This window comes from Scyliorhinus torazame, chromosome 4 (genome assembly GCF_047496885.1).
Source record: "Scyliorhinus torazame isolate Kashiwa2021f chromosome 4, sScyTor2.1, whole genome shotgun sequence".
In the NCBI taxonomy this organism is placed as follows: Eukaryota; Metazoa; Chordata; class Chondrichthyes; order Carcharhiniformes; family Scyliorhinidae; genus Scyliorhinus; species Scyliorhinus torazame.
Window position 1 is genome coordinate 295,389,582 of NC_092710.1, and position 18,748 is coordinate 295,408,329.

General features: G+C 50.2%; 1 protein-coding gene across 3 annotated transcripts in view; it reads right to left on the reverse strand.

The window, feature by feature from the left end:
- Nucleotides 1–18,748, reverse strand: part of scml4 (Scm polycomb group protein like 4) — a 185,906-nt gene that overhangs the window by 101,941 nt on the left and 65,217 nt on the right. For all 3 annotated transcript variants that reach the window (XM_072499955.1, XM_072499953.1, XM_072499954.1), the window contains one exon: nucleotides 6,964–7,164. In XM_072499955.1, the coding sequence (XP_072356056.1) occupies nucleotides 6,964–7,164 (201 nt within the window). The remainder of the gene's footprint in view (nucleotides 1–6,963; nucleotides 7,165–18,748) is intronic.

Below are 18,748 nucleotides of genomic sequence, written 5' to 3' on the forward strand. Positions count from 1 at the left end.
GCCTGGGTAGGCAGCTCTTCCAGAGGGTCGGTGCAGACTCGATGGGCTGAATGGCCTCCTTCTGCACTGTAGGGATTCTATGGTTCTCAAGTTGATTATTAAAATTGTTTGAAAGCGACTTCCGGTGGCGGCAATGAGTGAGTGAGCCGCACATTCGGGGGCTCTCACTCCGGCGGGATTTGAGGACCTGGTTCCCCGGTTTTGCGGGGCTGTGGAGCGCTGAAAGGACGGCCACGGGGGGCTAAGGGGCGAGCAGAGCTGCATGGAACTGCGGGAGAGCAGAAAGCAGCGCAAACGGGAGAGGAAGGGAGAAAGGCAAGGTGCCGGGAAAGCTGCCCCGGGAGCAAAGATGGCGGACCTGCGGACCTCGGCGATCCAGCAGACGCTGGAAAACATGCTGCACGTGATAAAGAGCAGTTTTGCGTCGTTGAAGCGGGATAACGTGGACCCAGTTCAGAAGGTAGTAGATCAGCTGAACCAGGGACTGGATGCCCAGGACGAAAAGGTTAATGAGCTGGGGGAGGCGGTGGAGGAGCAGGCGGAAGCGCAGACGATTGCTGTGCTAGAAATCGATGGGCTGAAGGAGAGACAGAGAAGACTGCTGGACAGAGTAGAGGAGCTGGAAAATAGAGCCCGTAGACAAAATCTGAGGATCATCGGCCTCCCGGAGGGGGCGGAGGGAGCTGATGCCACAGTGTCCATGGCGGACCTGTTGATGCAGCTGATGGGGGCTGAAGCCTGTCTGCGACCGCCGGAGCTGGAGGGGGCACACAGAGTGCAGGCGAGACAGGTGTGTCCGGGGGGGCCCTCCCGTCCGATGGTGATTATGTTCCACAGGTTTGTGGAGAAGGAGCGGGTGCTGCAGTGGGCAAAGAACGCTAAGAGCAGTATGTGGAATAACAGTGTCCTTCGCATTTACCAGGACCTAAGCCAGGAGGTGGCCAGGCGGCGAGCAGCCTTTAAACAAGTTAAGGAGGTGTTGTTGAAAAAGCACGTGAAGTTTGGTCTGCTCTTCCCAGCCCGTCTTTGGGTTACGCATCAGGGCCAACACCACTACTCCTTCGAGCCCGAAGAAGCGATGGACTTTGTGAGGGATCAGGGGCTGGTCTCGAAAAAAGGACCCACGGACGCAAGCTAGGGTCCGAGAATTACTGGTTGAAGGGACGCCTACTGTGCCTGGACTGCAGGTCGACTGTTAACTGCTTTAAAGGTGCCTTGTGGTGTATTTTTTGTGGGCAGGTTTTGTCTGTAGGGGATGTGGGGGGAGGGTATCTCGCCCCCCCACCCCCCCAACGCGCCCCCCCCCCAAACGCACCCCCCCCCCCACCCCCACTCGAATGGTCTTTTTCCTTTTTTCTGTTGTTTTTTTTTTCTCTCCTTTTTTTTTCTTCTTCTGATGTGGTGGGTACCTTTTGTTGGGCTGGAGCCTGTATTGTAACAAAAGGGTGGCCGGTCAGCAATGGGGATTAAAGATGTTGGTTGGGGGCGTTTATTTCATTTATGTCTATGGTTTTTATGTTTGTTTCGGATGGGGGATGTACGGGTACTGTGTTATTGCGGTGTTATATATATATTTTTTGGTGCTCAGAAAGGGACGTGGGTTAACGCTTTTCTGTGTACACAGCTGGAACTGGATTGTACCTGGAGCAGCCTCGCGTTGCTGTTTGATGTTTACATCTTGTTTGATCTTTCCCATCTTAGTGAGACTGCTCCAGTGGGTCGGAGTGGGCGATGGTGTGCTGGGGAGTGGGGAGATGAGGTCGGGGAAACAATGGGAGTGAGACAAGGGGGCGCCGGAGCGATGAGTCACCGGGCTAGCAGATTGGCTAGTCAAGGGAGTCAGGTGGGGGGGAGAATACAGCCAGTGAATGGCAGGGGTGGGGTTATCGGGGGGTGTTGCTGGGCGTGGGGGGGGGAGGGGGGGGGTTATTTTGCTGACGTGGGGGGATCTGAAGTAGGTAATGGAAAGGAGGTCGGGGGTGGAGGCGGCCAAGAGGCGAGCCAGGGGGGTAGTAATTATGATCAATAAGCGGGTTCAATTTGAGGCGGAGGGCATAGTCGCAGACGGCGGGGGCAGATTCCTTATGGTAAGGGGCAAGCTGGAGGGGAGAAGAGTGGTGCTGGTGAACATATATGATGACGTTGACTTTATCAAAAGAGTGCTGGGGAAGATCCCGGACCTAGACTCACGTAGGTTGATAATGGGGGGGGGACTTTAATATGGTCCTTGACCCGGGGCTGGACTGGTCATGTCCCAGAATGGGCAGACTCCCAGCAATGGCAATGGAGCTGAAAGGGTTCATGGAGCAAATGGGGGCGGTTGACCCATGGAGAGCCAGACAGCCGACGGGAAGGGGCTACTCGTTTTATTCGCATGTTCATAAAGTACACTCTAGGATTGATTTTTTTATCGTGAGCAGGGACTGTGTAGGGGAGGTAAAGAATACGGAATACTCAGCAATCACTATCTCGGGCCATGCCCCGCACTGGGTGGACTTGAAGGTCTGGGGGGGGGCGAATTACCAACACCCGCAATGGAGGTTAGACGTAGGACTGTTGTCGGAGGAGGGGATATGTGAGAGACTTCGGGAGTGTATGCAAAATTACTTGCAGGTGAACGATACGGGGGAGGTTTCAGCAGCGTCCCTGTGGGAGGCGCTGAAGGCAGTAGTGAGGGGGGAGCTGATCTCAATTCGGGCTCACAGGGTCAGGGCAGACAGAGCAGAAATGGACAGATTGGTTAGGGAAATTCACCGGATAGACGAGGAGCATGCGGGGTCCCCTGGGGAGGACCTACCCAAGGAGAGTCGGAGATTGCAGGCGGAACTGGGGGTGCTATCCACGAGTAGGGCCGTGGAACAACTTAGGAAGGCGAGGGGAGTGGTGTATGACCATGGGGAGAAGGCCAGCAGATTGCTAGTGCAGCAACTCAGGAAGAGGGAGGCGGCCTTAAATAAGTAGAGTGGTTGATGGGGAGGGGAGCAGAGTGGAGCACCCGGCAGGACTGAATAAGGTATTTCGGGACTTTTATAGTAAGCTGTACACTTCAGAACTCCCGGAAGAGCCGGAGGAGATGAAAAGGTTCCTGGATGGACTAACCGTCCCAAAAGTAGGCGGGGGACTAGTGGACGGGCTGGGGGCCCCGATTAAAGCGGAGGAGGTATTGGGGGGCCTAACGGCCATGCAGTCAGGGAAAGCCCCGGGACCTGATGGATACCCAGTAGAGTTTTACAAGAAGTTCTCGGAGATAGTGGGACCGGTCCTGACAAGGGTTTTTAATGAGGCGAGGGACAGAGGGACCCTGCCACCGACGATGTCGCAAGCCACCATCTCGCTGATACTGAAGCGGGACAAGGACCCGGAATCCTGCGGGTCATACAGGCCGATCTCCCTGATCAATGTGGATGCCAAGCTCCTGGCCAAGGTCCTGGCAATTAGAATTGAGGACTGCGTACCGGAGGTGATTGGGGACGATCAGACAAGGTTTGTGAAAGGCAGACAGCTGACCGCTAACTTGAGAAGATTGCTCAGTCTGATCATGATGCCCCCGATGGGCAAGGAGGTGGAGATAGTGGTGACGATGGACGCTGAGAAGGCCTTCGACCGGGTGGAGTGGGATTATTTGTGGGAGGTGCTTGGACGGTTTGGGTTCGGGGAGGGACTGGTTAATTGGGTCAGACTATTGTACCAGGCCCCAAAAGCTAGCGTTAGGACGAACAGGATAATGTCAGATTATTTCAGACTACACCGCGGGACCAGACAGGGGTGCCCACTCTCCCCGTTGCTGTTCACGTTGGCCATAGAGCCGTTGGCGTTGGCGTTGAGAGCTGCGAAGGGGTGGAAGGGAATGATTAGGAGGAGGGTGGAACATAGGGTCTCTCTCTATGCGGACGAACTGCTGCTGTTCCTGTCGGACCCACTGGCCGGGATAGAAAATATACTGGAAACATTGAGGAAGTTCGGCCGGTTTTCAGGGTACAAATTAAATATGGCCAAGAGTGAGATGTTTGTGGTGCAGGCAAGGGGCCAGGAGAATAGACTGAAGGAGCTGCCATTTAGGCTGGTGGAGAAAAGTTTCCGGTACTTGGTGATACAGGTGGCACGAGACTGGGGCAGGTTGCAGAAGTTAAATTTGACTAGGGTGGTGGAACAAATGAAGAGGGAGTTTCGGAGATGGGATGCACTCCCGCTGTCACTGGCGGGGAGGGTGCAGACTATAAAGATGACAATCCTCCCTAGATTTCTGTTCATCTTCCAGAGCCTCCCGATCTTTATCCCACGGTCCTTCTTCAAAAGGACCGGCAAAATCATCATGAGCTTTGTCTGGGCGGGAAATTCCCCGCGGGTGAAGAAGGCGATGCTTGAAAGGAGCCGCAGCGAGGGGGGACTGGCATTGCCGAGTCTGATCAACTACTACTGGGCGGCTAACATAGCCATGATAAGGAAGTGGATGGTGGGTACGGGGTCTATCTGGGAGCGTGTGGAGGCGGCTTCGTGCAGGGGCACCAGTTTGGCAGCCCTGGTCACGTCTCCCCTACCTCTGTCGCCGGCCAGGTACTCCACCAGCCCGGTAGTAGGGGTGGCCCTGCGGATATGGGGCCAGTGGAGGAGGCATGTTTGGGGGGGGGCGGAGGTGCGTCTGTTTGGGCTCCAAAATGTGATAACCATCGATTCGCCCCCGGGAACATGGATGGAGCGTTTCGAACATGGCGGTGGGCGGGGGTGGGGAGGGTGAGTGATATGTCCCTGGAGGGGAGCTTTGCGAGTTTGAGGGGCTTGGAGGAGAAATTTGGGCTGGTAAAGGGAAATGACCTTAGGTACTTACAGATGCGGGACTTTGTACGCAGATGGGTCCCATCCTTCCCACGCCTCCCGCCAATGGGGATCCAGGACAGAAGAGTCTCTAGAGGAGAAGGAGGAAAGGGTAGAGTCTCGGATATCTACAAGGTGCTCAAGAAGGGGGAAGAGTCCCAGACGGAGGAACTGAAACTCAAATGGGAGGAGGAGTTTGGTGGGGAGATGGAGGACGGGCGTGGGCGGAAGCTCTGAGTAGGGTAAACTCAACCGCAACATGTGCCAGGCTCGGCCTGATTCAATTGAAGGTCGTTCACCGGGCCCACATGACGGTAGCTCGGATGAGCAAATTCTTTGGGGTAGAGGACAAGTGCGCTAGATGCGCGGGAGGACCAGCGAACCATGTTCACATGTTTTGGGCATGTCCTAAGCTTAGGGGGTACTGGGAGGGATTTGCGGGGGTCATGTCCCAGGTGCTGAAAACAAGGGTGGTGATGAGTCCAGGGGTGGCAATTTCCGGGGTTTCGGAAGACCCGGGAGTCCAGGGGGAGAAAGAGGCAGATGTTCTGGCCTTTGCTTCCCTAATAGCCCGGCGGCGAATACTGCTGGCATGGAGGGACTCAAAACCCCCGAACTATGGCTTTCGGACATGTCAAGTTTTCTGGGTATGGAAAAAATTAAGTTCGCCTTGAGGGGATCTGTACTGGGGTTCGCCCGAAGGTGGCAACCATTCATCGACTTCTTCGCGGGAGAGTGAACGTCAGCGGGGGGGGGGGGGGGGGGGGGGGAGAGGGGGAGGAGGGGGGAGGGAGGGGATTAGAGTAGATTAGGAGGGATAAATAGGCGGGTAGTGTCTAGGGGAGAGGAGCGGGCATGTGCAGTATGGTTTGATTGAAGTATTGGTTTTATGTTGATGTTTGCACATTTCTGTTATCTGTAACTGTTTACAATGCCAAAAAATACCTCAATAAAATTGTTTGTTAAAAAAATATAATTGTTTTAAAGCAGTGTAACATGAAACATCAGGGCAATTCATGTAAACAATGCATACAGCACCAAAAATGCAATTAGATCCCCGTTCGGTTTCATTATGCCGCATAGAGTTGCTGAGGAAGTTGACTGGTAAGGTTTTCGCTGCCTTTGAGTTAACCTGCATACACTTATTGATTTGTCCCCTGTTTATCCCTTAATTCCTGAATAACAATACCTGGCCTTGGTATGGCTGGTATCGCACCTCTACCCTTTCCCCCTTCACTCACATTGTTTATTGCATTGGAATTCCGACATACTTAAGACACTTGTCATTCATAGAATTATAAAATTTACAGTGCAGAAGGAAGCCATTTGGCCCATCGAGTCTGCACCGGCCCTTGGCACCCCACCCAAGCCCACACCTCCACCCTATCCCTGTAACCCAGTAACCCCCCCAACCTTTGCGATACACTAAGGGCAATTTAGAATGGCCAATCCACCTAACCTGCACATCTTTGGACTGTGGGAGGAAACCGGAGCACCCGGAGGAAATCCACGCAGACACGGGGAGAACGTGCAGACTCCGCACAGACAGTGACCCTAGCCGGAATCGAACCTGGGACCCTGGAGCTGTGAAGCAACTGTGCTAACCACTGTGTGACAGTGCTGCCCCTTGTGCCATTCCATTGAAAATACCGCACACATTAATTTGCATTTGTTAGAAAGTATTTTTATTTGAAAGCTTTCTCCCAACAAATTGCATTGTTTTCATTTGTGAATGGAATTTTTTGAAGATTTGTTTCATTACAATCATCACGGGTGCAATATCTCAGTCTGACAGATTTCAGTAATATTTTGCCAATAGTTTAGATGATGTTACCTCCCTGTTCTAAAGATTTTGTGTAGCTATTGGGGCCAGATAGTGTATGCCGACACAGATAAATGCACAACGGTGTACATTTACTGATTAAGTGATTTATTTGAAGATATAAATAGGTTTAAGGTGCCGCAAAACAGATTACTTGGCCGCTGATGCAGCTGCAGACAGGTTGATACTGATCTTTATTCAATCCTCACTAAAACCACATAATATTCTCTCGCTGTTTATAAATGGTCAGAGCAGTTTTTTTTAAACAGGGGAACGTTACATTTGTTGCAAACTTGCCTATATTATTTTGAGAATGTTTGATCCCATACCTGATATCAGTTCTCCTCCATGCCCTTGCTTCAGACACGAAAAGACTGCCTTTTGCTGATAGGCGCAATCAATGCAGGCTTGGACAGCCTGCTGCAGAACCATGGAAGCCCTGGCAGGTCCAAAATGATCTGGTAGCTGCTGCAACTTCTTTTTATCAAGATGTGGCCCGGCACAGGCATGTTTGTTGACATATATGCAAACTACAATAAAGAAAGATCAGACATATTAAGGCTATGTGACAGCTTATAATAATACAACTGTTAGATCACATGAAGCTGCAACTTTGTCATTTTCCCTTAAGAAATCTTCACTCAAATGCTTCCAACACTTTCTGCAGTGGGCATGTCTAGCGGAATTTTCAACCTTCAGCTTCAGGGTGTGAATTTAACACTCCAAGTTCCCCTGGAGCTTGTAGTGTAACAACATCTTAAATCTGAATGAAATGAAATGAAAATGAAATGAAAATCGCTTATCGTCACAAGTAGGCTTCAAATGAAGTTACTGTGAAAAGCCCCTAGTCGCCACATTCCGGCACCTGTTCGGGGAGGCTGGTACGAAATTGAACCATGCTGCTGGCCTGCTTTGGTCTGTTTTAAAAGCCAGCTATTTAGCCCACTGTGCTAAACCAGCCTCTTCATTATTATAGAGGCCATTATAGAGACATGGGACCTGAAGTTCAGCATCAGATTGCCACTGTACTCCTAGTTTCTTACCCAAAGTTCTGTTTCATCTGACCTCCTGACTCAGGCCAGGCAAGATCTGAGTCGTGCAGTGCGTCCCTGGAGCCTAGCGGTGAAGCGCAATTCTGTTGAAGGGAAGGAGTCCACACACCCTTTTTTAATGTCACTAGCTGCTGTACACTTTTTTTCAAAAATTATTTATTCATTCAAGGGATGTGGGCATCGCTGGCTAGGGCCAGCAATGGTTTTGCACAGTGGGCTAAACAACTGGCTTGTAATGCAGAACAAGGCCAGCAGCGCGGGTTCAATTCCCGTTCCGGCCTCCCCGAACAGGCGCCAGAATGTGGCGACCAAGGGGCTTTTCACAGTAACTTCATTGAAGTCTACTCGTGACAATAAGCGATTATTATTATTATTATTAGTTGCCTTTCAGAAGGTGGTAGAGAGCGGCCTTCTTGAACTGCTGCAGTCACTGTGGTGTAAGTACGTCCACACTGCTGTGAAGGAGAGAGTTCCAGGATTTTGACCCGGCGAAAGTGAAGGAACCGTGATACATTTCCAAATCAGGATGGTGAGTGACTTGGAGGGGAATTTACAGCTGGTCGTGTTCCCATGCTGCCCTTGTCCTTCTAGTTGTTAATGGTCATGGCTTTAGAAGGTGCTGTCTAAGGAGCTTTGGTGAGTTCCTGCAGTGCACCTTATAAATGCTGCACACGGCTGCCACTGGGCGTCGATAGTGGAGGGAATGAATGTTTGTGGATGGGGTGCCAATCAAATGGGCTGCTTTGTCCTGGATGGTATTGAACTTATTGAGTGTTGTTGCAGCTGCACTCAGTGCAGAGCAGGTAAGTTGAAGGTTCAGTGAAGTTTAAAGGTCCCTGAGAAGCTAGGGAGACTTAGGGGGGTGGAGAGAGACCCCTGGGGAATCAGGGTGTGGGAGGAATTCCATGGCAGTACTGAGATAATCCCCTACGGGGTCAATGGTGTGGGGGGGAAAGTCCCAAAGGGGGTCACTGTGGGTTTATACTGTAGTTACCCAGAGGTTAGAAGAATCATAGAATCCCAGCAGTGCAGGAGGAGGCCGTTCTGCCCAGCAAATCAAATCAAATCAACCCTCCGAAAAAATAAATATTCCAAGTGCACAACATTTGAAAAGATAGAATGAAAAAGGTGATGGGAACCCCCAGTAGTCAAGGATGATGTCAGGACATTAGTGAGAAAGATTTCTGGCTTGGGTTATCACAAAGTAGAATCAACATAGCCGGAGGGTAGAAATAGCAAGATTCAGAATGCCAATGGGAGTAATTTATAGGTTTCATAACAGTACTAAAACCATTGGAAAGAGCATTAGCATGAAATTATTGGAGCATATTGTTACGATCCTTGAAGAGACCACTAACATTTAAAGAGAAATTCAAACACCCAACGATTAGATGAAAGAAATTACCACACAAAATGTTACATTTTTAAACAAAACCTTTGCTGTATAAAACAATTAAACAAAGCAAGCAGTACTAACTTAACACTATAGTTAAGAGTGGAGCCCAGTTCCCCTTACTTCCTAATCAGACTTTACAAAACCTTGAGGATTCTTTCACTTCTCCTTTGGAATTTAAATTAAGTAAGCCACAGCACTTCGAAATTCACTTTAATTTGTACTCCATGTTCCAACTATTGTCTAGGTTATGAGAATTTATGGGCAGCACGGTAGCACAAGTGATTAGCACTGTGGCTTCACAGCGCTATGTGTGGCTTCACTTATTATGGCTTCACAGTGGCTTCGCTTCTTAATTCAATCTTGGGCCTGACTGTATTCCTGCTCAGTAATTTAAAAATCATGAATATCCATGATTCCTAATGCTGTAAGCTCCTTGCCCTTGCTTTGGGAAGGCACAGATTGTTTCACTGCTCCTGTAAGACTCATTCTCTCCACCTTCTCCAAACTCACTGCTATAGATTTCTTCCTCTAGCTCCAAACTAGGCAAATCCTCCAGCCTCTTTTCCTTTAGGAACTTCATCACTACACTGAGCTGAGCTGCCATCCACATCCCATACAGTGAACAATAAAAGTAGTATTTTTCTTTGCTTAAGATGCAAGTCTGGCAAACATTTATCTCTTTCTCTCCCTCGACTCAGTGAGCCACAATTATCTATGTTTGTTTCCAAACTGAACTACTGACTCCCTGCTTAATCTGTCAGCAAAGCAAACAGATAAATTAACGAAGGAACCTCCTATCCCTAACATGACACCTCCATGGTAATGTGACATTCTTGGGGTGTTCCCAACAGAAATGTAAACCAATTAACCTTTGCCTTTAAACCAAACCTTTGATTCTGGGACCCATATGACTAATTTGTATCTCGGAGTTCAAAATCCTGGTTCACAAAGAAACTGCTTGGTTTACAAAGTCGCTTTTAGCTGCTTTGATCAGTGAAATACATGAATAATCCAAATCCCTTGTTAAAATAACTGTAGATGTCCTGTCCCTACCAAAACCTCAGAGGTAAGTGATCCATTGTTTCAATTTTCTCCCTGCTAATGTAAGGATCCTCATGTTTAAATCTTGCTTTCTGTGTAATCCCCTTTATGTTCTGTCTTGCTGCTACAAGACTGTGCTTTTAACTTTTGTATCTGGGCGAAACGTCCCCGGTACAAGGTGCTATTTGGACTGGTCCAAGGACTCCCCTCGATCCAGTGTGTTATTTGGCAGGGTCCAGTGATTTCACTTGGATGGACTTGGCTAGAAGCCAATCAACTCTTGTGGAATTCCAACATTTACTCCGTTCTCAATTTTGATTGGTAGAGCACATCAGACCCTTCTGGAAAGCGGAAGGCCAACTCACTTTTGAGGTCAGTTCTGTTTAATGCAGGAGAGAGTAGGTAGGGACTCACTCTATCAGCTAAGGCTGGCATTTAACTTCTGATTAAAGTGCTGCAAGCAGTCTCTGCAGCCAGGTCCGTGAAAGCCTAACCTCTGTTTGAAAGGCTGAGGAAGGCACAGTGCTGACAGCTCTCTCCTGAGACCTCTAAAGGTCTGGGGGGAAAAAAATTCCTTCCTCTCTACCCTGCAGCCAGAAACCCGGCAGGAAGACCAGTCAAGCATTCGAGCGGCGGAGTGGACGGAAAACCCTCTTTTTTAATTCTCAGTCAGAGAATTTTAAGATTATCTCAGTGAGACTGAGAGCCAATCTGATAGAAGTCAGATAAGGGAAAGTGACTCCCCAGAGGAAATTCTACAGCCTGCGGGTTTTACTTAAAGGCACAAACTAGAAGGTCCGATCCAACAAGTGGAATTCAACATTTTGCATCCCGAAAAGATAGTCGACTACATAGACCACAACCTCAGCAGCAAAGATACTGGGGCGAAATTCTCCGGAAACAGCGCGATGTCCGCCGACTGGCTCCCAACACGGCGCAAATCAGTCGGGCATCGCGCCGCCCCAAAGGTGCGGAATGCTCCGCATCTTTGGGGGCCGAGCCCCAACCTTAAGGGGCTAGGCCGGCACCGGACGAATTTCCGCCCCGCCAGCTGGCGGAAAAGGCCTTTGGTGCCCCGCCAGCTGGCGCAGAAATTACATCTCCGGGCGGGGCATGCGCGGGAGCGTTAGCGGCCGTTTACGGCATTCCCACACATGCGCAGTGGAGAGAGTCTCTTCCGCCTCCGCCATGGTGGAGACCGTGGCGAAGGCAGAAGGGAAAGAGTGCCCCCACGGCACAGGCCCGCCCGCGGATCAGTGGGCCCCGATCGCGGGCCAGGCCACCGTGGGGGCACCCCCCCGGGCCAGATCACCCCGCGCCCCCCCCCAGGACCTCGGAGCCCGCCCGCGCCACCTTGTCCTGCCGGTAAGGTAGGTGGTTTAATCTACGCCGGCGGGACAGGCATTTTAGCGGCGGGACTTCGGCCCATCCGGGCCGGAGAATCGCGGGGGGGGCCCGCCAACCGGCGCGCCGCAATTCCCGCCCCCGCCGAATACCCGGTGGTGGAGAATTCGGCAACCGGCGGGGGCGGGATTCACGCCAGCCCCCGGCGATTCTCCGACCCGGCGGGTGGTCGGAGAATCTCGCCCCTGATCTCTCACGTTCTTTTAATTCCCGTTATTTTGATCCTTCACTACCCCATTGTGCGTCTGCCTTGTGTGTGTGTATGTGTGTGGGTGGAGGCTGGGGCGGTGATTGGGGAGTAATTAGATTAGCAGACTGTTGTCGCCATTACATGTTTAACTTGTCTCTTGTTACAAATAAAGCTCTTTTTTGTTTTAGTTACAAATCTGGGGCGAAATTCTCCGGAAACGGCGCGATGTCCGCCGACTGACGCCCAAAACGGCGCCAATGAGATGGGCATCACGCCGCCCCAAAGGTGCGGAATGCTCCGCATCTTTGGGGGCCGAGCCCCAACATTGAGGAGCTAGGCCGACGCCGTAGAACATCCGCCCCGCCAGCTGGCGGAAACGGCCTTTGTTGCCCCTCTAGCTGGCGCGGAAATTACATCCCCGGGGACATCCCACGCATGCGCGGACTTTGCCGGAGATTAACCCTGTCATGGCAATCTCTGCGGTTGTTTGAAGGCAAACAACCTTCAAACAACCGCGCAACCTCAAACGAACCATTGTTTGCAGCAAACTACCCAGTCTTCAGAACAGTGACCACAACACCACACAACCCTGTCATGGCAATCTCTGCAAGACATGCCAGATCATCGACATGGATACCACTATTACACGTGAGAACACCACCCACCAGGTACGCGGTACATACTCGTGCGACTCGGCCAACATTGTCTACCTCATACGCTGCAGGAAAGGATGTCCCGAAGCGTGGTACATTGGCGAGACCATGCAGACGCTGCGACAACGAATGAACGGATATCGCGCAACAATCACCAGGCAGGAATGTTCCCTTCCAGTCGGGGAACACTTCAGCAGTCAAGGGCATTCAGCCTCTGATCTCCGGGTAAGCGTTCGCCAAGGCGGCCTTCAGGACCCGCGGCAACGCAGAATCGCCGAGCAGAAACTTATAGCCAAGTTCCGCACACATGAGTGCGGCCTCAACCGGGACCTGGGATTCATGTCACATTACATTCATCCCCCACCATCTGGCCTGCGAAATCCTACCAGCTGTCCTGGCTTGAGACAATTCACACCTCTTTAACCTGGGGTTACCCCATCTCTGGATCTGTAAAGATTTAATCACCTGCTAATGCTCGCATTCCAAGCATTGTTTGGCATCTTTGAATTTGTCTACATATGTGTTTCTGGAACAGACCTCTTCATTCACCTGAGGAAGAAGCAGCGCTTCGAAAGCTAGTGACATCGAAACAAACCTGTTGGACTTTAACCTGGTGTTGTAAGACTTCGTACAGTAATTATACATTCCTTCAAGGTGCAAACACCCAACAAGAAAAGTCAGCCAGGCTAACAAAGGAAGTTAAGAATTATATGACTAGGCTGATAAATTTGCCAGAAATAGTAGGAAACCTGAGGATTTGGCGTATTATAGAACACAGCAAACCAGAGATCTATAGAATTCCTACAGTGCAGAAGGAGGCTATTCGGCCCATTGAGTCCGCACCAACCTTCTTAAAAAGCAACCTACCTAGGCCCACTCTCCTGCCCCATCCCCATAACCCAACCCAACCTGCACATCTTTGGACACTGAAGGGCAATTTAGCATGGCCAATCCACCTAATCGCACATTTTCGCACCCCCCATCCCGACACAGAGCACCCCTCCACAAGCATCGGGAAGACCACCCCTCTGCCCCACACCCCCTCGCCCCTCAGCACCACGCAAACATCACGGCAACCTCCCTCCATAGGCATCAGGGCACTCCTCCCCTCTCCCCCCCCCCCTTCCCATAGGCATCGGACCCACCCCCCCGCACAGGCATTGAGGTGCGCCTCCCACACCACACATAAGGGGAACCCCCCTCCTCCATAGGACTCACCAGAGGGCCCGCCCATGGCTATACCGGGGGCAGTGCCAGGGAACTGCCGAGCCATGTCTCTCACCATCTAGGAGCTATACTTGTGCACCCCCAGGTTATGAAAATCGGTAGTGATTCGTGCTGGTGTGATGTCAGGCCGGTTGAGTGGGATGATACTTTGGAAGTGGAAGTAGCGACGTTAAGCCCATTGATGATATTCAAATATATTATAAAATCTGCTAATCAGCTCATAGCCTTCTTGGATGTGAACCTGATCGTGTCATCGGGCGGGGGGGGTGGGGGGGCAAATGATGTAGTGACAACTTCAGGACTTGTGCCAACGGCTAGTTCGGCTCCTAAATTGCGACCCTATTGTAGATACACACTGCTACTACTGTGCACCGGTGGTGGAGGGAGTGAATATTTAAGGCATTGGATGGGGTATCAATTAAGCGGACTGCTTTGACCTGGATGGTGTCAAGCTTCTAGAGTGTTGTTGGCAAGGAGAGAGTATTCCATCACACGTCTGATTTGCGCCTCGTAGATGGTGGATAGGCTTTGGGGAGTCAGGAGGTAAGTATTTGTATGGCTGGTCCAGTTCACCTTTTGGTCATGGGTGACTCCCACTGTGCACTAACACCCTCACCAAGGAGGTATCCAGCAAGAGTGAGTGAACACACAGTCATTTGGACCATTTTTGACCTTAAATAACACAGGTACTGATCTGAATTTGGTGTTGTGTGTTGAGGAGGAGAAGGAAGAAATGTTTTTTTAACTGGAATTGCTTTCTAAAAAATAAACATTAAAATGGTTTTAGAATATCATGTGATTTTAAGATACACCTGCTACCTTGATACCATCAATGTGGGTGGATCACGAAAATTGCAGCAGTCACCTAATCCCCATTTCTGACAACCTGACGTATGTCGACATACGCGTTAACCTCACCACCACATCCTGTGCTTGAGGTGGGGTCTGAGACCAGCGGAGTTAGAGGTGCAACAAAGCACCTGTTAACCTAAATAAGTATTCCAGTCCAATGACTTTGTTCTGAAAATTACATGCCTATGTGTAAATAAAAAATGAAAGACTTGCATTTCTATAGCACCTTCCATTATCTAACCAATGGAGTACTTTTGAGCTGTAGTCACTTTTGTAATATAGGAAATCATGGGCGCTGGTTGAGCTTACTTAGTAGACAACTGGGTCATGATGCAGAGAAAGGCCGGCACCGCAGGTTCAATTCCCGTACCGGCTGAGGTTATTCATAAAGGCCCCACCTTCTCAACCTTGTCCCTCAGGTGAGGTGTGGTGATCCTCAGATTAAATTACCAGCAGTCAGCTCTCCCCCCTCAAAGGTCATGGGCATCTGGGAGTGTGGTGACTGTACTTTACTAATAATAATCTTCATTGTCACAACTCGGCTTACATTAACACTGCAATGACGTTACTGTGAAAAGCCCCGAGTCGCCACATTCCGGCGCCTGTTCGGTTACACAGAGGGAGAATTCAGAATGTCCAAATTACCTACCAGCATGTCTTTTGGGACTTGTGGGAGGAAACCGGAGCACCCGGAGGAAACCCACGCAGACATGGGGAGAATGTGCAGACTCCGCACAGAGTGACCCAAGCCGGGAATCGAACCTGGGACCCTGGCGCTGTGAAGCAACAGTGCTATCCACTGTGCTACCGTGCCACCTATTTACCTTTACTAACAGGAAACCCAACAGCCAATTTGTACACAACACGGTTTCACAATGTGTTAATGACCAGGTAAAGCTGTTTTTGTATCATTGAATACGGGATAAATGTTGGTTCGGAAACGGGCCATAACTTCTCCTGCTCTTCTTCAAAATACTGTCACAAATCCTGTATGTTTACGCAAGAGGGCAGAATGGGCCTCAGTTTAAAGTCTCAACCAAAACTGCCACCTCCAACAGAGCAGCACTCTCTCAGTACTGCACTGTCAGGGCACGATTTACTGGCCGCGTCCTGCCAGAATTGGGGTGTGACGTGGCTGGTAGACCTCGGAAGAAGCCACCTTCAATGGGCAGGATCCAGATTTGCACATTTAAGTGTGCAGTTAAGCTCACTTAGGTGAAGTGTGGGGGCTTGCGGAACCCCTAACTGGTAAGTTGGGGTATTAGGTGGGTCTGAAGGCTGTGGCCTTAAACAACAAGACCTCCCCGCTCCCGTTGCCTCCATTAAATCCAGCCCATTGTATTATATAATATATCAAATAACATACCTGGGCCATTAGTCTCAGAACAACAAACCATAAAAGATTTTGAATGATGTGCTGCTCTTTTTGATGCGACATCCCCATTGCACTCCTCAGACTCACTGCCTCAAAGGAGAGCCTTTACTCGATGCTCCAGCTTGGTGCATATAATCCCCTTGCAGACACCAATTTTCTTTGCTAAGCCTCCCTGCTTCCTAAAACATACACTGAACTCAGTGCTTACCTGCCAGAGTGCAGTCACTGTAATAAACCTGAGGATTATTACAATGACTGGATTCACCTGAGGAAGGAGCAGCGCTCCGAAAGCTAGTGATTCGAAACAAACCTTGCACTTTAACCTGGTGTTGTAAGACTTCTTACTGTGCTCACCCCAGTCCAACGCCGGCATCTCCACATATTGAAATAAACCATAGCAAAGGTGCAGTTTCATCATTTACTTCTTACAGTGGACAAATGAAGCTAACACCAACATTTCATTGTTAGCTGCAGACACTATCATTGTTCTTGGCATCATCATGGGATAAATGTAGATCATGACAGTTCCAAAAGTATTAAGGGAAAGGGGCAAAGGTGGGTATTAGGTTTCAGTTTAGCCATGAACACACTGAATGGTATCACACGTGTGTATCATCTACAACATGCATTGCTGGATATTGCCAAGGTTCCTCAGGCACATTCCATATGCAGGACCACTACCATCTAGAAGGACAAGAGCAGCAGATACCTGGGAACCCCACTACCTGGAGGTTCTCCTCCAAGTCGCTCGCCACCCCAACTTGGAAATTCCTGTACCAGCCTCCCCAAACGGGCGCAAGAATGTGGTGACTCTGGGCTTTTCACAGTAACTTCATTGAAGCCTACATGTGACAATAAGCAATTATTATTATCGCCGTTCCTTCACTGTCGCTGGGGTAAAATCCTGGAACTCCCTCCCTAACAGCATAGTGGGTGTACCTACACCTCAGGGACTGCAATAGTTCAAGAAGGCAACTTACCCCCACCTTCTGAGGGGCAACTAGGGATGGGCAGCACGGTAGCATTGTGGTTAGCATAATTGTTTCACAGCTCCAGGGTCCCAGGTTCGATTCCGGCTTGGGTCACTGTCTGTGCGGAGTCTGCACATCCTCCCTGTGTGTGCGTGGGTTTCCTCCAGGTGCTCCGGTTTCCTCCCACAGTCCAAAGATGTGCAGGTTAGGTGGATTGGCCATGATAAATTGCCCTCAGTGTCCAAAATTGCCCTTAGTGTTGGGTGGGGTTAGTGGGTTATGGGGATAGGGTGGAGGTGTTGACCTTGGGTAGGGTGCTCTTTCCAAGAGCCGGTGCAGACTCGATGGGCCGAATGGCCTCCTTCTGCACTGTAAATTCTATGATAATCTATGATAAATGCTGGCCTAACCAGCAACACCTACATCCCGTATATGAATTTGTTTTTTAAATGGCAAGACAGACTCACGGGACTAAATGGCTACTACTGTCCCTATATGTTCTTATGTCCTATGTATCTTAAGGTGGGACAAATATTAGATTGGTTTAGCCTCAATAATGATTTACAACAGCTCTGGGGTGTGATTCAGCGGACTCAAGTTAAAGTGATGAAGCCCTGCTCTCCGGTATTTTAATTGTTGAATGCTGCCTCTATGGTTCCGACGCTCCTAGAGTTCAGGCACACTGTTCAGGCATCGAAGTTTGCTGGACATCCAGTCCCCTAATCATCATCTCAGACATGCACTTGTACCATCAAGGAGGCACTTGAGAGTTAAGGAGCGTGACGTACTATCCCAACTAACAAGGCTATTTCCTCAGTTGAAATAGCATTCAGTTGTGAAGCTAAAGGCAAAGTGAGTGAAATTGAATTTCAGGATAGAAGCAGCAGCAGGGCTCTGTCCTAGAAGAGTCTGGTAGGACATACTGGCTGCAGTTGACAAAGAGTCTTTGACAAAGTCATCCAGACTCGAAATGTTAGCTCCCTTCTCTCTCCACAGATGCTGCCAGACCTGCTGAGATTGTCCAGCATTTTCTGTTTTTGTTTCAGATTCCGCATCCGCAGTAATTTGCTTTTATATAATATATTATATATGCAATTGCGGTTGCCCCTGTTGAGGTCTCCATAATGTTTAAAGACGGCTTGAAGGCCTCACAGGCGTAAAGCCCCTCACCAAGCCTCTGGCCTATGGGTGACCCCTGACCTGAACGACTCAACCCCCTTACCAAGCACAACCCCCCTGAAGGTTGATGCGCGATCAATTTCACTCAAGACGAAGTGATTTCATAACTGAATGCTTTAATCTACTAGAACCTGTACCCCAGCAGCTTCGATACAGAAAGTGAAGGCTGCTGGGACGGCACCGTTTCTTATACGTACAACAGCCAATGGTAAACTACTGGGTCTAACCAATGGTCATCAGCCTCTTAGGTACCGCAATACCTGGTACTACCACATTCACCCCCTGTTAAAAAAGAGTCCGGCGAGGGTGGTGGCCAGTGGTAACAGTCGCCTTTAACATGGTATGACCAGATATGGAGGTACCGTGCAGTCGAGGATATTTACAAAGTGTTCGTTCACAGTTAAAGTCACAGCGAAGCAATCAGTCGATCGGGTGGCCTGGTTGTCCTTTTGGAGCGTCTGGGCTTCTGTGGTGATTCTGGTGGGGATCCCGGTGGTTGCGACTCCGGGAGCGTGGTTTCGGCCACCCTGGCAGCTTCACCACCCCTAGGCGGCGCTGTTGGGGCAAACGGTTGACACGTAGGGGGCATCGATGGGTGGGCGGGCCAAGGCAGGAGCGGCGGGAGTACTGACCGCTCCCACTGCTGTGGGGGGGGGGGGGGGTATGTTTCTGGTGCGCGTGGGGTTCCAGCAGGCGCCAGGTCCCGGAGGGAGACTGTATCTTGCCTGCCGTCAGGGAACGCCACGTAGGCGTACTGGGGGTTAGTGTGCAGCA